The sequence below is a fragment of the Scyliorhinus canicula genome, chromosome 11 (genome assembly GCF_902713615.1).
Source record: "Scyliorhinus canicula chromosome 11, sScyCan1.1, whole genome shotgun sequence".
NCBI classification, from domain to species: Eukaryota; Metazoa; Chordata; class Chondrichthyes; order Carcharhiniformes; family Scyliorhinidae; genus Scyliorhinus; species Scyliorhinus canicula.
Genome location: NC_052156.1, coordinates 24,448,277 through 24,464,477, shown reverse-complemented (window position 1 = coordinate 24,464,477; position 16,201 = coordinate 24,448,277). Strand labels below are relative to the sequence as shown.

Below are 16,201 nucleotides of genomic sequence, written 5' to 3'. Positions count from 1 at the left end.
TTTGGCATATATATTCACGATCAGAAAATGTTTCATGACTTATGCAAAAACATTCAGAATAATGACAAATTACAATTAAAGTAATTTGCAATGAACAAACTTCCCTTCCAGAACAAAATAACTGGCCAAATCCATCAGTGGATACATATTTTAAACAAGATTGTATTTTCCCCATGGTATCACTTTCTGCGTTGGTGGCAAACAAGTAATGCAAAGGGGAAGTATAGAAAGATATAAACTCGTATGAACATTTGGACCTAGTTTACCTCCAATTGGCAAAATACTACGAGGAGCCTGTGGAAAAATAAAATGATAGCTGGGAAAACAATGTTCAAGAATGTTACAGCAACGTACGTGTTATTTTTTTAAAATTAAATGCACAGTGAAGGCAGCAAATAAATCAGTGAAAAACAGGGAACCCGCAGGATTAAATGAAATTCACAAAACAGAGGATATGACTAACTGACACTACCAGGGTGTCATGTTAAAACTACAAGGTGCCAGGGCACTGCCCAACCCTGTCCCTGAACACAAAGGGGCTTTATTGGCCTCAGAAACGCTGGTGTGGCCATCATGCCTCGTCTCCACTTGTGGAGACCAGTACTAATCGGCACCCAGATAAGGTCTGGCCAGTGCGGCCGGTGACTCCAGGCATTGAAAGAATCCGGCCTCAAATATTTAACTGGGACCAATGGCTCATATAAATATGATTATCTGGATAACGCCCAGCGAGGGCACCCGGCGCAAAGCCCAATTTCAGCTTCTCCCGCGATGGTCCGACACAACAAGATTGGCGCCAGGTGCAATGCAGTGGGAAAATCACGCCCATAATCTTATACACTTCATAGGCAGATGTTTTACTTTAGCGAGTGTCAGGCATTCTAGCTACATGGCCAACCCAACACAGCTGTGACTGTCTCAATATTGTGTGGATACTTTGCTGCTAGCCCAGGTGAGCCCCTCAGTGTCTGGTATTTGTCCTGCCGCCTAATCTTCATATGCTCTTGACGGCAGCTCAAGCTAAAGTGGTGGAATTTCTTGAAGTGACACTGGTACATAGTGGAAGTTTCATAAGAACATAACATAAGAACACAAGAACTAGGAGCACGGGTAGGCCATCTGGTCCTTCGAGCCTGCTCCGCCATTCAATGAGATCATGGCTGATCTTTTATGGACTCAGCTCCACTTTCCGAACACCATAACCCTTTATTTGTTTCTTCTTCAAAGAAACTTCATCTTTATCTTGAAAACATTTAATGAAGGAGCCTCAACTGCTTCACTGGGCAGGGAATTCCATAGATTCACAACCCTTTGGGTGAAGAAGTTCCTCCTAAGCTCAGTCCTAAATCTATTTCCATAAGACCATAAGACATAGGAGCGGAAGTAAGGCCATTTGGCCCATCGAGTCCACTCCACCATTCAATCATGGTTGATTTCAACTCCATTTACCCGCTCTCTCCCCATAGCCCTTAATTCCTCGAGAAATCAAGAATTTATCAGTTTCTGTCTTAAAGACACTCAACGTCCCGGCCTCCGCCGCCCTCTGTGGCAATGAATTCCACAGACCTACCACTCTCTGGCTGAAGAAATTTCTCCTCATCTCTGTTCTAAAGTGACTCCCTTTTATTCTAAGGCTGTGCCCCCGCGTCCTAGTCTCCCCTGCTAATGGAAACAACTTCCCTACATCCATCCTGTCCAAGCCAATAAGACCATAAGACATAGGAGTGGAAGTAAAGTGGAAGTGGCACGGGAGAGGTCACAATCTGTAGCGAGGGGTAATGGAAATATCAATTGTGTACCACTAAATAATGTTACACCTGATACATGTAAAGCTTCTATCATGTTAATATTCACAGCAGGCCTGCCTGCACCCGACTATGTTGCCCCCTCACTTCCCCGCCCTCGGGCACAGTAATCCAAGATCAAATACTCCCGACCCTGTTCAGAGATGGATGTGAGTGTGCGGTCAGCTGAAAAACAGGAGTCAAACTTTGGTACAAATCCTCCTCATTTCTCCTCATCTCTGTTCTAAAGTGACTCCCTTTTATTCTAAGGCTGTGCCCCCGCGTCCTAGTCTCCCCTGCTAATGGAAACAACTTCCCTACGTCCATCCTATCCAAGCCATTCATTATCTTGTAAGTTTCTATTAGATCTCCCCTCAACCTCCTAAACTCCAATGAATATAATCCCACGATCCTCAGACGTTCATCGTATGTTAGGCCTACCATTCCTGGGATCATCCGTGTGAATCTCCGCTGGACCCGCTCCAGTGCCAGTATGTCCTTCCTGAGGTGTGGGGCCCAAAATTGCTCACACTATTCTAAATGGGGCCTAACTAGTGCTTTATAAAGCCTCAGAAGTACATCCCTGCTTTTATATTCCAAGCCTCTTGAGATAAATGACAACATTACATTTGCTTTCTTAATTACGGACTCAACCTGCAAGTTTACCTTTAGAGAATCCTGGACTAGGACTCCCAAGTCCCTTTGCACTTTAGCATTATGAATTTTGTCACCGTTTAGAAAATAGTCCATGCCTCTATTCTTTTTTCCAAAGTGCAAGACCTCGCACTTGCCCACGTTGAATTTCATCAGCCACTTCTTGGACCATTCTCCTAAACTGTCTAAATCTTTCTGCAGCCTCCCCACCTCCTCAATACTACCTGCCCCTCCACCTATCTTTGTATCATCGGCAAACTTGGCCAGAATGCCCCCAGTCCCGTCATCTAGATCGTTAATATATAAAGAGAACAGCTGTGGCCCCAACACTGAACTCTGCGGGACACCACTTGTCACCGGTTGCCATTCCGAAAAAGAACCTTTTATCCCAACTCTCTGCCTTCCGTCTGACAGCCAATCGTCAATCCATGTTAGTACCTTGCCTCGAATACCATGGGCCCTTATTTTACTCAGCAGTCTCCCGTGAGGCACCTTGTCAAAGGCCTTTTGGAAGTCAAGATAGATAACATCCATTGGCTCTCCTTGGTCTAACCTATTTGTTATCTCTTCAAAGAACTCTAACAGGTTTGTCAGGCACGACCTCCCCTTACTAAATCCATGCTGACTTGTCCTAATCCGACCCTGCACTTCCAAGAATTTAGAAATCTCATCCTTAACGATCGATTCTAGAATTTTGCCAACAACCGAGGTTAGGCTAATTGGCCTATAATTTTCCATCTTTTTTCTTGTTCCCTTCTTGAACAGGGGGGTTACAACAGCGATTTTCCAATCCTCTGGGACTTTCCCTGATTCCAGTGACTTTTGAAAGATCATAACTAACGCCTCCACTATTTCTTCAGCTATCTCCTTTAGAACTCTAGGATGTAGCCCATCTGGGCCCGGAGATTTATCAATTTTCAGACCTTCTCCTTTGTGATGGCAACCATATTCAACTCTGCCCCCTGACTTTCCTGAATTGTTGGGATGTTACTCATGTCTTCTACTGTGAAGACTGACGCAAAGTACTTATTAAGTTCCTCAGCTATCTCCTTGTCTCCCATCACTAGATTACCAGCGTAATTTTGGAGCGGCCCAATGTCTACTTTTGCCTCCCGTTTGTTTTTAATGTATTTAAAGAAACTTTTACTATAATTCCTAATGTTACTGGCTAGCCTACCTTCATATTTGATCCTCTCCTTCCTTATTTCTCTCTTTGTTATCCTCTGTTTGTTTTTGTAGCCTTCCCAATCTTCTGACTTCCCACTACTCTTTGCCACATTATAGGCTCTCTCTTTTGCCTTGATGCATTCCCTGACTTCCTTTGTCAGCCATGGCTGCCTAATCCTCCCTCTGATAACCTTTCTTTTCTTTGGGATAAACCTCTGCACTGTGTCCTCAATTACTCCCAGAAACTCCTGCCATTGCTGTTCTACTGTCTTTCCCACTAGGCTCTGCTTCCAGTCGATTTTCGTCAGTTCCTCCCTCATGCGCCTCTAATTACCTTTATTTAACTGTAAAACCTTTACATCTGATTCTACCTTCCTTCCTTCAAATTGCAGACTGAATTCTACCATATTATGATCACTGCTTCCTAAGTGTTCCCTTACTTTAAGATCTTTTATCAATTCTGGCTCATTACACAACACTAAGTCCAGAATAGCCTGTTCCCTCGTGGGCTCCATCACAAGCTGTTCCAAAAAGCCATCCTGTAAACATTCAATGAATTCCCTTTCTTTGGGTCCACTGGCAACATTATTTACCCAGTCCACCTGCATATTGAAGTCCCCCATGATCACTGTGACCTTGCCTTTCTGACATGCCCTTTCTATTTTGTGGTGCATTTTGTGCCCCTGGTCCTGACCACTGTCAAGAGGCCTGTACATAACTCCCATTATGGTTTTTTTGCCTTTGTGGTTCCTCAACTCTACCCACACAGACTCCACATCGTCTGACCCTATGTCGTTTAGTGCTATTGATTTAATTTCATTTCTAATTAACAAGGCAACCCCGCCCCCTCTACCCACCTCTCTGTCTTTTCGATAGGTTGTAAATCCCTGGATGTTTAACTGCCAGTCCTGAACCCCCTGCAACCACGTCTCTGTGATGCCTACCACATCATACCTGCCAGTCACAATCTGGGCCACAAGCTCATCTACCTTGTTCCGTACACTGCGGGCATTTAAATATAGCACCTTTAATTCCCTATTGACTGTCCCTTTTTGTTTTCTTAGTGTGGTGGACCTTGGTTTACTGAGCCTTTCCATACACTGTGTCATATTTTGTGAGATGGGGACTATCGTAACCTCTCCTGAGCTCTGTCTTTTCGTGATTTTTTGTAATCCTAAGCAGCTACGCTTCCCACTGATTCCTTCACCTCTTGGTTCCCTGACTTTCCCTTCCCCCCAATCTCTAGTTTAAAGTCCTATTGACCACCCTATTTACTCTTTTTGCCAGAACACTGGTCCCAGCTCGGTTCAGGTGGAGACCATCCCAACGGTATAGGTCCCCCCTGTCCCAAAACTGATGCCAGTGTCCCATGAAAAGGAACCCCTCTTTCCCACACCACTCTTTCAGCCACGTGTTAACTTCCCTTATTCTTGCCTCCCTATGCCAATTTGCACGTGGCTCGGGCAGTAATCCGGAGATTATGACCCTTGAGGACCTGTTTTTTAATTTGAATCCTAGCTCTTTATAATCTCTAAACAGGTCCTCTTTCCTAGACTTGCCTAAATTGTTGGTACCGACATGGACCACAACAACTGGATCCTCCCCCTCCCTCTCCAATATCCTTTCAAGCCGGTCAGAGATGTCCCGCACCCTAGCACCGGGCAGGCAACATACCATGCGGGACCCTCTATCCTGCTCACAAAGGATACTATCTATCCCTCTGATAATAGAATCCCCTACAACTACAACTTGCCTATTTACTTCCTCCCCTTGAATGGCCTGCTGAACCATGGTGCCTTGGTCAGCTGACTCATCCTTCCTGCAGCCCTGTTCCCAATCCACACAGGGAGCAAGTGCCTCGTACCTGTTGGACAGGGTCAAGGGCTGAGGCTCCTGAGCTCCTGACTGCTGGTTCCCTTTACCTGCCTGACTTGCAGTCACACCCTGCTGTCCCTGGCCACTGGCAGGATTTAAACTATTTACTCTGACAGGTGTGACTGCCTCCTGAAACAAAGTGTCCAGGTAAGCCTCCCCCTCCCGGATGTGCCTCAGTGTGTGAAGCTCAGACTCCAGCTCATCAACTCTGAGCCGGAGTTCTTCGAGCAGCCAACACTTACTGCAGATGTGGTCGCTGCAGCTCGCAATGGGATTCCCCTTATTTTGAGGTTATGCCCCCTAGTTCTGCTTTCACCCGCCAGTGGAAACAACCTCCCCCCATCTATCCTCTTCATAATGTTATATGTTTCTATAAGATCCCCCCCCCCCCCCCGCCCCCCCGGCATCTTCTAAATTCCAATGAGTACACTCCCAGTCTACTCAACCTCTCTTCGTAATCCAACCCCCTCAACTCTGGGATTAACACAGTGAATCTCTTCTGCATACCCCCCAGTGCCAGTACGTCCTTTCTCAGGTAAGGAGACCAAAACTGAACGCAATACCCCAGGTGAGGCCTCACTAACACCTTATACAATTGCAGCATAACCTCCCTAGTCTTAAACTCCATCCCTCTAGCAATGAAGGACAAAACTCCATTCGCCTTCTTAATCACCTGTTGCACCTGTAAACCAACTTTTTGTGACTCATGCACTAGGACACCCAGGTCCCTCTGCCCAGCAGCATGTTTTAATATTTTATCATTTACATAATAATCCCTTTTGCTGTTATTCCTACCAAAATGGGTAACCTCACATTTGTCAACATTGTATTCCATCTGCCAGAGTCTAGCCCATTCACATGTATTTCGCAAAGTGAACAGGACTTATGCTCTGTAGGCTTTTGGTATGTGAGGTAGACTTATTGCTCTTCATTTTGATACTGATGTAAAGTCTATGGAACAATATACTTGTATTGACTATTCTTGCATGCATCTTATTGTTAATGGACAGCTCAAGTGGGTTGCTGCGGAAATAACCTTCAATTTATGTTTATCTCACCTCACTGCGAACAAAACTGCAGGTATGGCTCAGTGTTGATTGAATCCAAAGTACAATCTCAGGTGATGGACAAATACATCAAACATATAGAAATATAAAATTTCTTACCCCAGGCTGTACAAAGTTATCACCCAATAAAAGCTTCATCACGTGTTTACTGAAATCTACAATGTTCTTTAGTCGACGGGGAGCTTCTTCCAATGCCTGCAATTTTAAATCGTCTGTTAACATTCCAAAAATGAGTCTGTACTCAGGTGACAAGTTTTTGGACTTAAAAGTTCAAATTTCAACACTGCAAAACGCACTCCTTAAATATGCATGCAAAAATATTTTTAACATTTAACTCTAATGCCAAAGATTTGCCACCATGTTTCTGCTAGTTATTAAGTCAGTTTTCTTTCAGTACAGTTCCTACTTAAAATACAAGTTCTATTTTCCACCTCAAAAAGTAGGAAACCCACAATTATAAATTGTGGGAATGTTCATGGCATTGTTTAAGGAGTTATTCGTCACACGGGGGTGGGGTGAAAATGGGGAAAAATTATACGTTCCCCAGATTATTAATCTTTTGTAACCGTTTGAATAAGTTCGGAATAAATACTTTTTTTAAAAATAAATGCATTGGAATTATTTCACAGAAGGTTTAGGAGACTAATACCAGGAAAGGGCAGGCTGTCTTACAAGATAAGATTAGGCAGGTTAGGTTTGTATCCACTCGCGAACCTGGGTGAGCTGGAGGAGAAGTACAGGCTCCCCCCCGGGAAACACCTTTAGGTATCTACAGGTAAGGGCGTTTGCCAGGCAGCAAGTGGTGGAATTCCCGCTGCTGCCACCACGCACGGTACAGGACAGGGTGCTCTCGGGGGTGTGGGTTGGAGAGGGGAAGATTTCGGCAACATACCAGGTGATGCAGGAGGAGGATGAGGCCTCTGTGGAGGAGCTGAAAGATAAGTGGGAGGAGGAGTTGGGGGAGGAGATCGAGGAGGGGACATGGGCAGATGCCCTAGGGAGGGTGAACTCTTCCTCTTCGTGTTCAAGGCTCAGCCTCATACAGTTTAAGGTACTGCACAGGGCACATATGACTGGGACAAGGATGAACCAGTTTTTTGGGGGTGAGGACAGGTGTGTTAGGTGCTCAGGGAGCCCAGCAAACCACACCCACATGTTCTGGGCATGCCCAGCACTGGAGGAATTTTGGAAGGGCGTAGCAAGGACGGTGTTGAGGGTGGTAGGATCCAGGGTCAAACCGGGCTGGGGGTTCGCAATATTTGGGGTTGCAGAGGAGCCGGGAGTGCAGGAGGTGAAAGAGGCCGATATTCTGGCCTTTGCGCCCCTGGTAGTCCGGCGGAGGATTCTTTTTCAGTGGAAGGATGCGAGGCCCCCAAGTGTGGAGGCCTGGATCAATGACATGGCGGGGTTTATTAAATTGGAAAGGGTGAAATTTGCTTTGGGCGGGTCGGTGCAAGGGTTTTTCAGGCGGTGGCAACCGTTCCTAGACTTCCTGGCAGAACGGTAGACAATGGTCAGCAGCAGCAGCAACCCGGGATCTGAGGGGGTGTATATATTTGCTATGTGTTTCAACGGGTGTTAATTTATTATTTGTGTATGGGGGGAGGGGGGCATTGAGGTGTTTTGTTCTGTTTTGTATTTAATTCTATTGGGTTCCTTTTATATTTTGTTGTTGCTATCTTGTGAAAACTTTAATAAAAATTATTTTTCCAAAAAAAGGTTTGTATCCACTAGAGTTCAGAAGAGTAAGGGGCGGCTTGATCAAAACCTTAAGATCCTGAGGGGTATGGCAAGGTGGGTGTGGTGCGGATATTTTCTCTGATCAAAGAATCTAAACTAGAGGTTATTGCTTAAAAATTAAGGGGCGACTCATTTAAGACGGCGATGAGGGGAAAAAAAAATTCTCAGAGGGCCGTGAGTCTCTGGAACTCAAAACGCAGTGGGAGCATCATCTCTAAATATTTTTAGGGCAGAGCTAGATAAATTCTTGATTAACAAGGGGGTGAAAGGTTATTGGGGTAGGTAGGATTGTAGGATTGAAGTTACAAGCAGATGAGTCATGATCTTATTGAATGGTGGAGCAGACTCGAGGGGCTGAGTGGCCTCTTCCTGCTCCCAGTTCATATATACATTCAGATTGGTTAACTGCCCCACCTTCCACCTCCATTAGGAGGGAAATTTGAAGTAGGTTTAGTTTCTGCTTCACGTTTTGTTTTCAATGTTAACTGAAGCTGAAGGTGTGGGGGCAGATGTCCTTGCCTTCACCTCATTATGCTCGGAGGCGAATCCTGTTGCGTTGGAGGATGGCAACACCACCTAGTGCCTCGGTGTGGCTAGGGGAATTAATGGAGTTTTTGCACCTGGGGAAGGGTGTTGATTGAAGGGTTCTACCGGAGATGGCAACCATTTATTCTATATTTCACTGTTACTGTTAGCTGCCAGAGGGAGGTGGGCGGTGTTCTTTTTGAGAGAAGTGGGTTGCATATATTATTCTTTTTAGTTTACGGTTACTGCTGTTGTTTGCATTTTTGTATCAAATGACAAAATGTTAATAAAGATTTTTTGTTTAAAAAAGAATGTGGGTTTGAGGTTACAATCAGATCAGCCATCATTACTTGAATGGTGGAGCAGATTCGAGGGGTCAAATGGACTACTCCTGCTCTTAATTCATATGTTTGTGTGTAAGCAACTAGTGTTGATTAGATCAAATACAAATTAATTCTATTTCTCAGAAAATATTTTTAGATACAGCTTGAGCAATTTGAAATGTTGTTATGTTAAGCGTGACATCCTTGGCAAGAACAGCTGACTCTAGATCTCTTGGTCCCAAGATTTTCCATCACAAAGTTTCTCATTCCATACCTCGGTTTGTTGCAGTCAGAGATTGTTGTTATGATTAGTCAAGAACTTCATTATTGTTGAATCATGTGGCTATCAGGATAGTATACAGCAAACTTGGTGGGCCTTTGATTTATTTAGTCTCACATACTCTATATTCCTACAATAGTCTCGTCATTTCTGTTTAAAAAGAGAAATCTTTTGATTGGAAACCATTTAATTTATAATTTATAACAAACAAGATATGTGTGGGAGCATTAGTTTGAGTGACCCATAAAGTACAAAGAAATGTGCTACATGGCTTTAAACATTTGAAACATAGGGAGGCATCATGCCCAGCTATAACAAATAGCATCAGTATGAAAACTACAATATAGAAAACTGATGCCCATGATTTTAATGGAATTGAGCCAAAGAGGGAAAAATCCAGAGGGCTCAATAAAAGTTGATGCCTTCCCCCCAGACTGTATTCTTCCATATCCAAATCTTTGCCTAACCTATTTCCCTGCCCCCACCCCTATTTCCCTATTTCCCTATCAAGGACTTTTCCTTAGCCAGATTATATCGCCCACTTCAATGGTGGTTTCAGCTGTTTCCTTTATGGTTCAATGGATAAATAAACCATGATAACTTTTTTTTTTCTGTTCATGGATTGGTGAAGGTGTATGTTTCTAGCAAAGAGGATTGATATGGGTAGTGCAGTGGATATTGTCTACAATAATTTCAGTAAGGCATTTGACAAGGTCTTGCATGGCGAATTGATCAGAAACTGGCACAGTGGTTAGCACTGTTGCTTCACAGCGCCACGGTGTGGTTCGATTCCTGGCTTGGGTCGCTGCATATGCAGAGTCTGCACGGGTTTCCTCCGGGTGCACCGGTTTACTCCCACAAGTCCCGAAAGACGTGCTGTTAGGTGAATTGGACATTCTAAATTCTCCCTCGGTGCACCAGAACAGGCACCGGAATGTGGCGACTAGGGGCTTTTCACAGTAACTTCATTGCAGTGTTAATGTAAGCTTACTTTGACACTAATAAAGATTACTATTAAAAATAAAGATCTCATGGGACATGGGAAGATGGCAGGTTGGATCTTTATTTGGCTCAGTGACAGGAAACAAGGGAAATAGGCGATGAATGCTTTTGTGAATGGAAAAGTTTCCAGTGGTGTGACACAGGGCTCAGTGTTGGGGCCCTTGTTGTTTGTTGTATATATATTAACGATTTAAACTTAAATGTGGGTGGCACGATTAGGAAATGTGCATATGACACAAAAATTGGCCATGTAGTTGCTTGTGAAGAGAATAGCTGTCAATGTTTGCAGATGATACAAAGATCTGTAGAGGGACAGGTAGTATTGAGGAAGCAAGGGGGCTGCAGAAGAACTTGGACAAGCTAGGAGAGTGGGCAATGAAGTAGCAAATGAAATACAATGTGGAAAAGTGTGAGGTTGTGCAATTTGCAAGGAGAAATTTAGGCATAGACTATTTTATAAATGGGGAAATGCTTCAGAAATCAGAAGCACAAAGGGACTTGGGAGTCCTTGTTCACGGTTCACAATTCTCTTAAGGTTAATGTGAAGGCTCAGTCGGCATTTAAGAAGGCAAATGCAATGTTAGCATTCATGTCAAGAGGGCTAGAATACAAGACCAGGGATGTACTTCTGAGCTTTGACAAAGAGTCATTGAACTCGAAACGTTAGCCCTTTTCTCTCCTACAGATGCTGCCAGACCTGCTGAGATTTTCCAGCATTTTCTCTTTCGTTTCAGATTCCAGCATCTGCAGTAATTTGCTTTCATGTACTTCTGAGGCTGTATACGGCTCTGGTCAGACCCCATTTAGAGTATCGTGAGCAGTTTGGGGCTCCGTATCTAAGGAAGGATGTGCTGGCCTTGGAAAGGGACCAGAGGAGGTTCACAAGAATGATCCCTGGAATGAAAAACTTGTCATATGAGGAACGTTTGAGGACTCTGGGTCTGTACTCGGTGGAGTTTAGAAGGATGAATGGGGATCTTATTGAAACTTACAGGATACTGCGAGGCCTGGTTAGAGTGGACGTGGAGAGGATGTTTCCACTTGCAGGGAAAACTAGAACCAGAGGACACCATCTCAGACTAAAGGGACGATCCTTTATGAGGGGAAATTTCTTCGGCCAGAAGGTGGTGAATCTGTGAAACTCTTTGCAGCAGAAGGCTGTCGAGGTCAATTCAGAGTGTCTTTAAGACAGAGATAGATAGGTTCATGATTAACCAGGAGATCAGGGGTTATGGAAAGAAGGCAGGAGAATGGGGATGAGAATATATCAGCCATGATTGAATGGCGGAGCAGGCTCGATGGGCCGAGTGGCCTAATTCTACTCCTATATCTTATGGTCTAATGGTTTGGTTGAGTGGGCTGAAGTGGCAAATGGGACTTCCGGTGGCGGCGATGTCCGAGTGAGCCGCACATTCGGTGGGCTCTCACTCCGGCGGGACTGAACAGCTGTTTCCCCGCGATAGCGGGACCACGGAGGCGGCAGAAAGGCTGCCGGGAACAGAAGAGGAGAGCGGGCTGCAGAAAATGAAAGTGTGGGAGGCCAGCAGGTGAGGAAGAAAGAGAGAGAGACGGAGGCAAGGAGGAAGCTGACCTGCAGGGTAAGATGGCGGACCCACGGACCTTCCTTCCTCCAGGACAAAGGGAAAAAAAAGTTTGGAGTTGCTGAGGAGGGACAGCTTGGACCCACCTCAGATGCCCAGGAGGGGGTAAAAATTTAAGGTGCTGGGCAAAGGAAAGCGGCAGCGAAGGCGCTGAGGAGCGGGCTGCGGCATATGGAACAGCGGGATTCCAGAAGGCAGAAGAAGAAGGAGAAAAAGGGACAGAGACAAGGACCTGAAGAAAATTACCTGGGACCTAAGATGGCGGACACACGGACCCCGGACTCAGCAATCCAGTTGGCGCTGGATAACATGCTCCAGGTAATGAAGTCCAGTTTTGAAGCGCTGAAGCGGGACAGCTTGGACCCAATCCAGAAAGCGGTGGATCAGCTGAACCAGAGGATGGACGCCCAGGATGTGAAAGTTAAGGAGCTGGGAGAGGCGGTGGAGGAGCAGGCGGATGCGCAAACGGTTGCAGCGGTAGAAGTGGACGGCCTGAAAGAGCGGCAGAGAAGACTGCTGGACAGAGTGGAGGAGCTGGAGAATAGAATCCGCAGGAACAATCTGAGGATGGTCGGCCTCCCGGAGGGGGCGGAGGGAGCTGATGCTGCAGCGTTTGTAGCAGACCTGCTGAAGCAGCTGATGGGAGCCGAAGCCTTTCCACGACCGTTGGAGCTGGAGGGGGCACACAGAGTGCAGGCAAGGCAGGGGCGGCCGGGCGGACCCCCCCGCCCGATGGTGATTAGGTTCCACAGGTTCGTGGACAAGGAGCGGGTGCTGCAGTGGGCAAAGAGCGCCAGGAGCAGCACGTGGAACAACAGTGTTCTCCGCATTTATCAGGATCTAAGCCAGGAGGTGGCTCGGCGGCGAGCAGCCTTTAAGAATGTCAAGGAGGTGCTGTTCAAGAAGCACGTGAAGTTTGGTCTGCTGTTCCCAGCCCGGTTATGGGTCACGCACCAGGGTCAACACCACTACTTCTCCGAGCCCGAAGAAGCGATGGATTTTGTGAGGGACCTGGGGCTGGTCCCGAAAGGAGGCCCCAAGGACGCGAGTTAGGGCCCGAGGATTTCTGTGGGAAGGAACGCCGAATGTGCCTGGACCGCTGCTCAACGGTTTGCTGGGCCAAAGGGGCCAAGCGGAACATTTGAGACTCTTTCCTTTGTTCATGGACATTTATGTGCTTTTTCTCTTTTTTCTGTGGTTTTTTTCCCTTTTTATGGGGGTTTTTTTTTATTTTTATTTTTTTATTTTTATTTTTTCCTGTTTGGGTTTTTTGTGCAGCTCGTGGAAGACACTGGAACTGGCTTGCCCCAGTGGGTGGGGAGGAGGGCGGGGAAACAAGGGGAATGGGACAGGAAGGCGCCGGAGTGTTGAGTCACCGGGCTAGCAGATTGGCTAGTCAAGGAAGTCAGATGGGGGGGGAAGTAACAGCCAGTAGATGGCGGGGGTGGGGGTATCGGGGGATGGGGTTAGGGGAGGGGGGGGTTGTTCTGCTGACGGGAGAGGGACTGGAAATAGGCACTGGAAAGGAGGTCGAGGGTGGAGGCAGCCGAAGGGCGGGCCAGGAATGGCGCGACGCACGGGTCAGGGGCCGGCCCGAGAAAGGCTATGGCTGACCGGCGGGGTGGGGGGGGTGGGATGTGCCCCCCGACCAGGCTGATCACCTGGAACGTCAAGGGACTGAATGGGCCGGTTAAGAGGGCGCGGGTGTTCGCGCACTTGCGGGCCCTGAGGGCGGACGTAATTATGTTGCAGGAGACACATCTGAAAGTGTCAGACCAGACCAGGCTAAGGAAGGGCTGGATTAGCCAGGTCTTCCACTCGGACTTGGACTCGAAGTCCAGAGGGGTGGCAATCATGATCAACAAGCGCGTGCAATTTGAGGCAGAGGGCATATCTGCAGACAGGGGGGGCAGATACCTGATGGTACGGGGCAGACTGGAGGGGAGAAGGGTGGTGCTGGTGAATATATATGCCCCGAACTGGGATGATGTGGACTTTAGTAAAAGAGTGCTGGGGAAGATCCCGGACTTGGATTCTCGCAAGCTAATAATGGGAGGGGACTTTAACATGGTCCTTGACCCGACTTTGGATCGGTCGGGTCCCAGAACGGGTAGACTCTCAGCAATGGCAAGGGAGCTGAAAGGGTTTATGGGGCAAATGGGGGCAGTGGACCCCTGGAGAGAGGGACAGCCAACAGGAAGGGGCTACTCGTTTTACTCGCACGTCCATAAAGTATATTCCAGGATAGATTTCTTTGTAATAAGCAGGGACTGTATGGGGGAGGTAAAGAACACGGAATACTCAGCAATTACCATTTCAGACCATGCCCCGCATTGGGTGGACCTGCAGTTCGGGGGAGCGAGTTATCAACGCCCGCAATGGAGGCTAGATGTGGGACTGCTGTCGGAGGAGGGGATCTGCGAGAGGCTTCGGAAATGTATAAAAAATTACCTGCAGGTGAATGACACTGGGGAGGTCTCAGCGGCGACCGTGTGGGAGGCGCTAAAGGCAGTAGTTCGGGGGGAGCTGATTTCAATTGGGGCCCACAAAGCCAAGGCAGACCGGGCAGAGATGGATAGATTGGTCAGGGAAATGGGCCGGATAGATGAAGAGCACGCGGAGTCCCCGGGGGAGGTTTTACTCAGGGAAAGGCGGAGGCTACAGGCGGAACTGGGGGCACTATCCACGAGCAGGGCCGTGGAACAGCTTAGGAAGGCGAGGGGAGTGGTGTACGAGTATGGGGAAAAGGCTAGCAGGCTGTTAGCGCAGCAACTCAGGAGGAGGGAGGCGGCCAGGGAAATAGGTAGAGTGAGGGACGAGGGGGGGCGCAAAGTGGAGGATCCGGCAGAATTGAATAGGGTATTCCGGGACTTCTATCGTAAGCTGTATACTTCGGAGCCGCCGGAAGAACCGGAGGGGATGAAAAGGTTTCTGGACGGGTTAACATTCCCAACAGTTGGGGGGGGGCAAGTGGAAGAGCTGGGCGCCCCGATTAGAGTAGAGGAGGTATTGGGGGGCCTAAAGGCCATGCAATCGGGGAAGTCCCCGGGGCCGGATGGATACCCAGTAGAGTTTTATAGGAAGTTCTCTGAGCTGGTGGGCCCGGTCTTGGCGAGGGTTTTCAATGAGGCAAGGGACAGAGGGACCCTGCCGCCGACAATGTCACAAGCCACCATATCTCTGATATTGAAGCGGGGTAAAGACCCGGAGGTGTGCGGGTCCTACAGGCCAATCTCCCTGATTAATGTAGACGCCAAGCTCCTGGCAAAGGTACTGGCGGGGAGAATGGAGGACTGTGTACCGGAGGTGATTGGGGAGGATCAAACTGGGTTCGTTAAAGGTCGGCAGCTGGCGGCCAATCTGAGGAGATTGCTCAACGTGATAATGATGCCCCCGGCGGGTAGAGATGTGGAGGTAGTGGTGGCAATGGACGCCGAGAAGGCCTTTGACCGGGTAGAGTGGGACTATCTATGGGAGGTGCTTGGACGGTTTGGGTTCGGGGAGGGATTGGTGGATTGGATCAAATTATTATATCAGGCCCCGAGGGCCAGCGTCAGGACTAACAGAGAAGTGTCGGAGTACTTTAGGTTGTACCGAGGGACCAGGCAGGGCTGCCCGCTCTCCCCGCTGCTGTTTGCGCTGGCCATAGAGCCGCTGGCGATGGCGCTGAGAGCCGCAGAGGGTTGGAAGGGGATGGTGAGGGGCGGGGTTGAACACAGGGTTTCTCTTTATGCAGACGACCTGCTCCTGTACGTGTCGGACCCAGTGGCCGGGATGGGAACTATACTGGGAATGCTGAGGGAGTTCGGCCAGTTCTCAGGATACAAATTAAATACGGTCAAGAGTGAAATGTTTGTGGTCCAGGCAAGGGGCCAGGAGAATAGATTGAGAGGGCTACCGTTTAGGCTGGTTGAGGAAAATTTCCGGTATTTGGGAATCCAGGTGGCACGAGACTGGGGCAGGCTGCATAAGTTAAATTTGGCCAGGGTGGTGGAGCAAATGAAGGGAGAGTTTCGGAGATGGGATGCACTCCCGCTGTCGCTGGCAGGGAGGGTGCAGACTGTAAAGATGACAATCCTCCCTCGATTTTTGTTTATTTTTCAGTGCCTCCCGATCTTTATCCCACAGTCCTTCTTCAAAAGAGTTAACGGGCTGATCATGAGCTTTGTCTGGGCGGGAAAGT

General features: G+C 47.7%; 1 protein-coding gene across 3 annotated transcripts in view; it reads right to left on the bottom strand.

Moving 5' to 3' along the window:
- ippk (inositol 1,3,4,5,6-pentakisphosphate 2-kinase) overlaps positions 1 to 16,201 on the bottom strand; it is a 120,735-nt gene that overhangs the window by 64,548 nt on the left and 39,986 nt on the right. For 2 of the 3 annotated variants that reach the window (XM_038812589.1, XM_038812590.1), the window contains exon 3: positions 6,647 to 6,742. In XM_038812589.1, the coding sequence (XP_038668517.1) occupies positions 6,647 to 6,742 (96 nt within the window). Of the gene's footprint in view, positions 1 to 6,646; positions 6,743 to 9,409; positions 9,565 to 16,201 lie in introns of those variants that run through there. The other variant, XM_038812591.1, reaches the window with a different exon arrangement.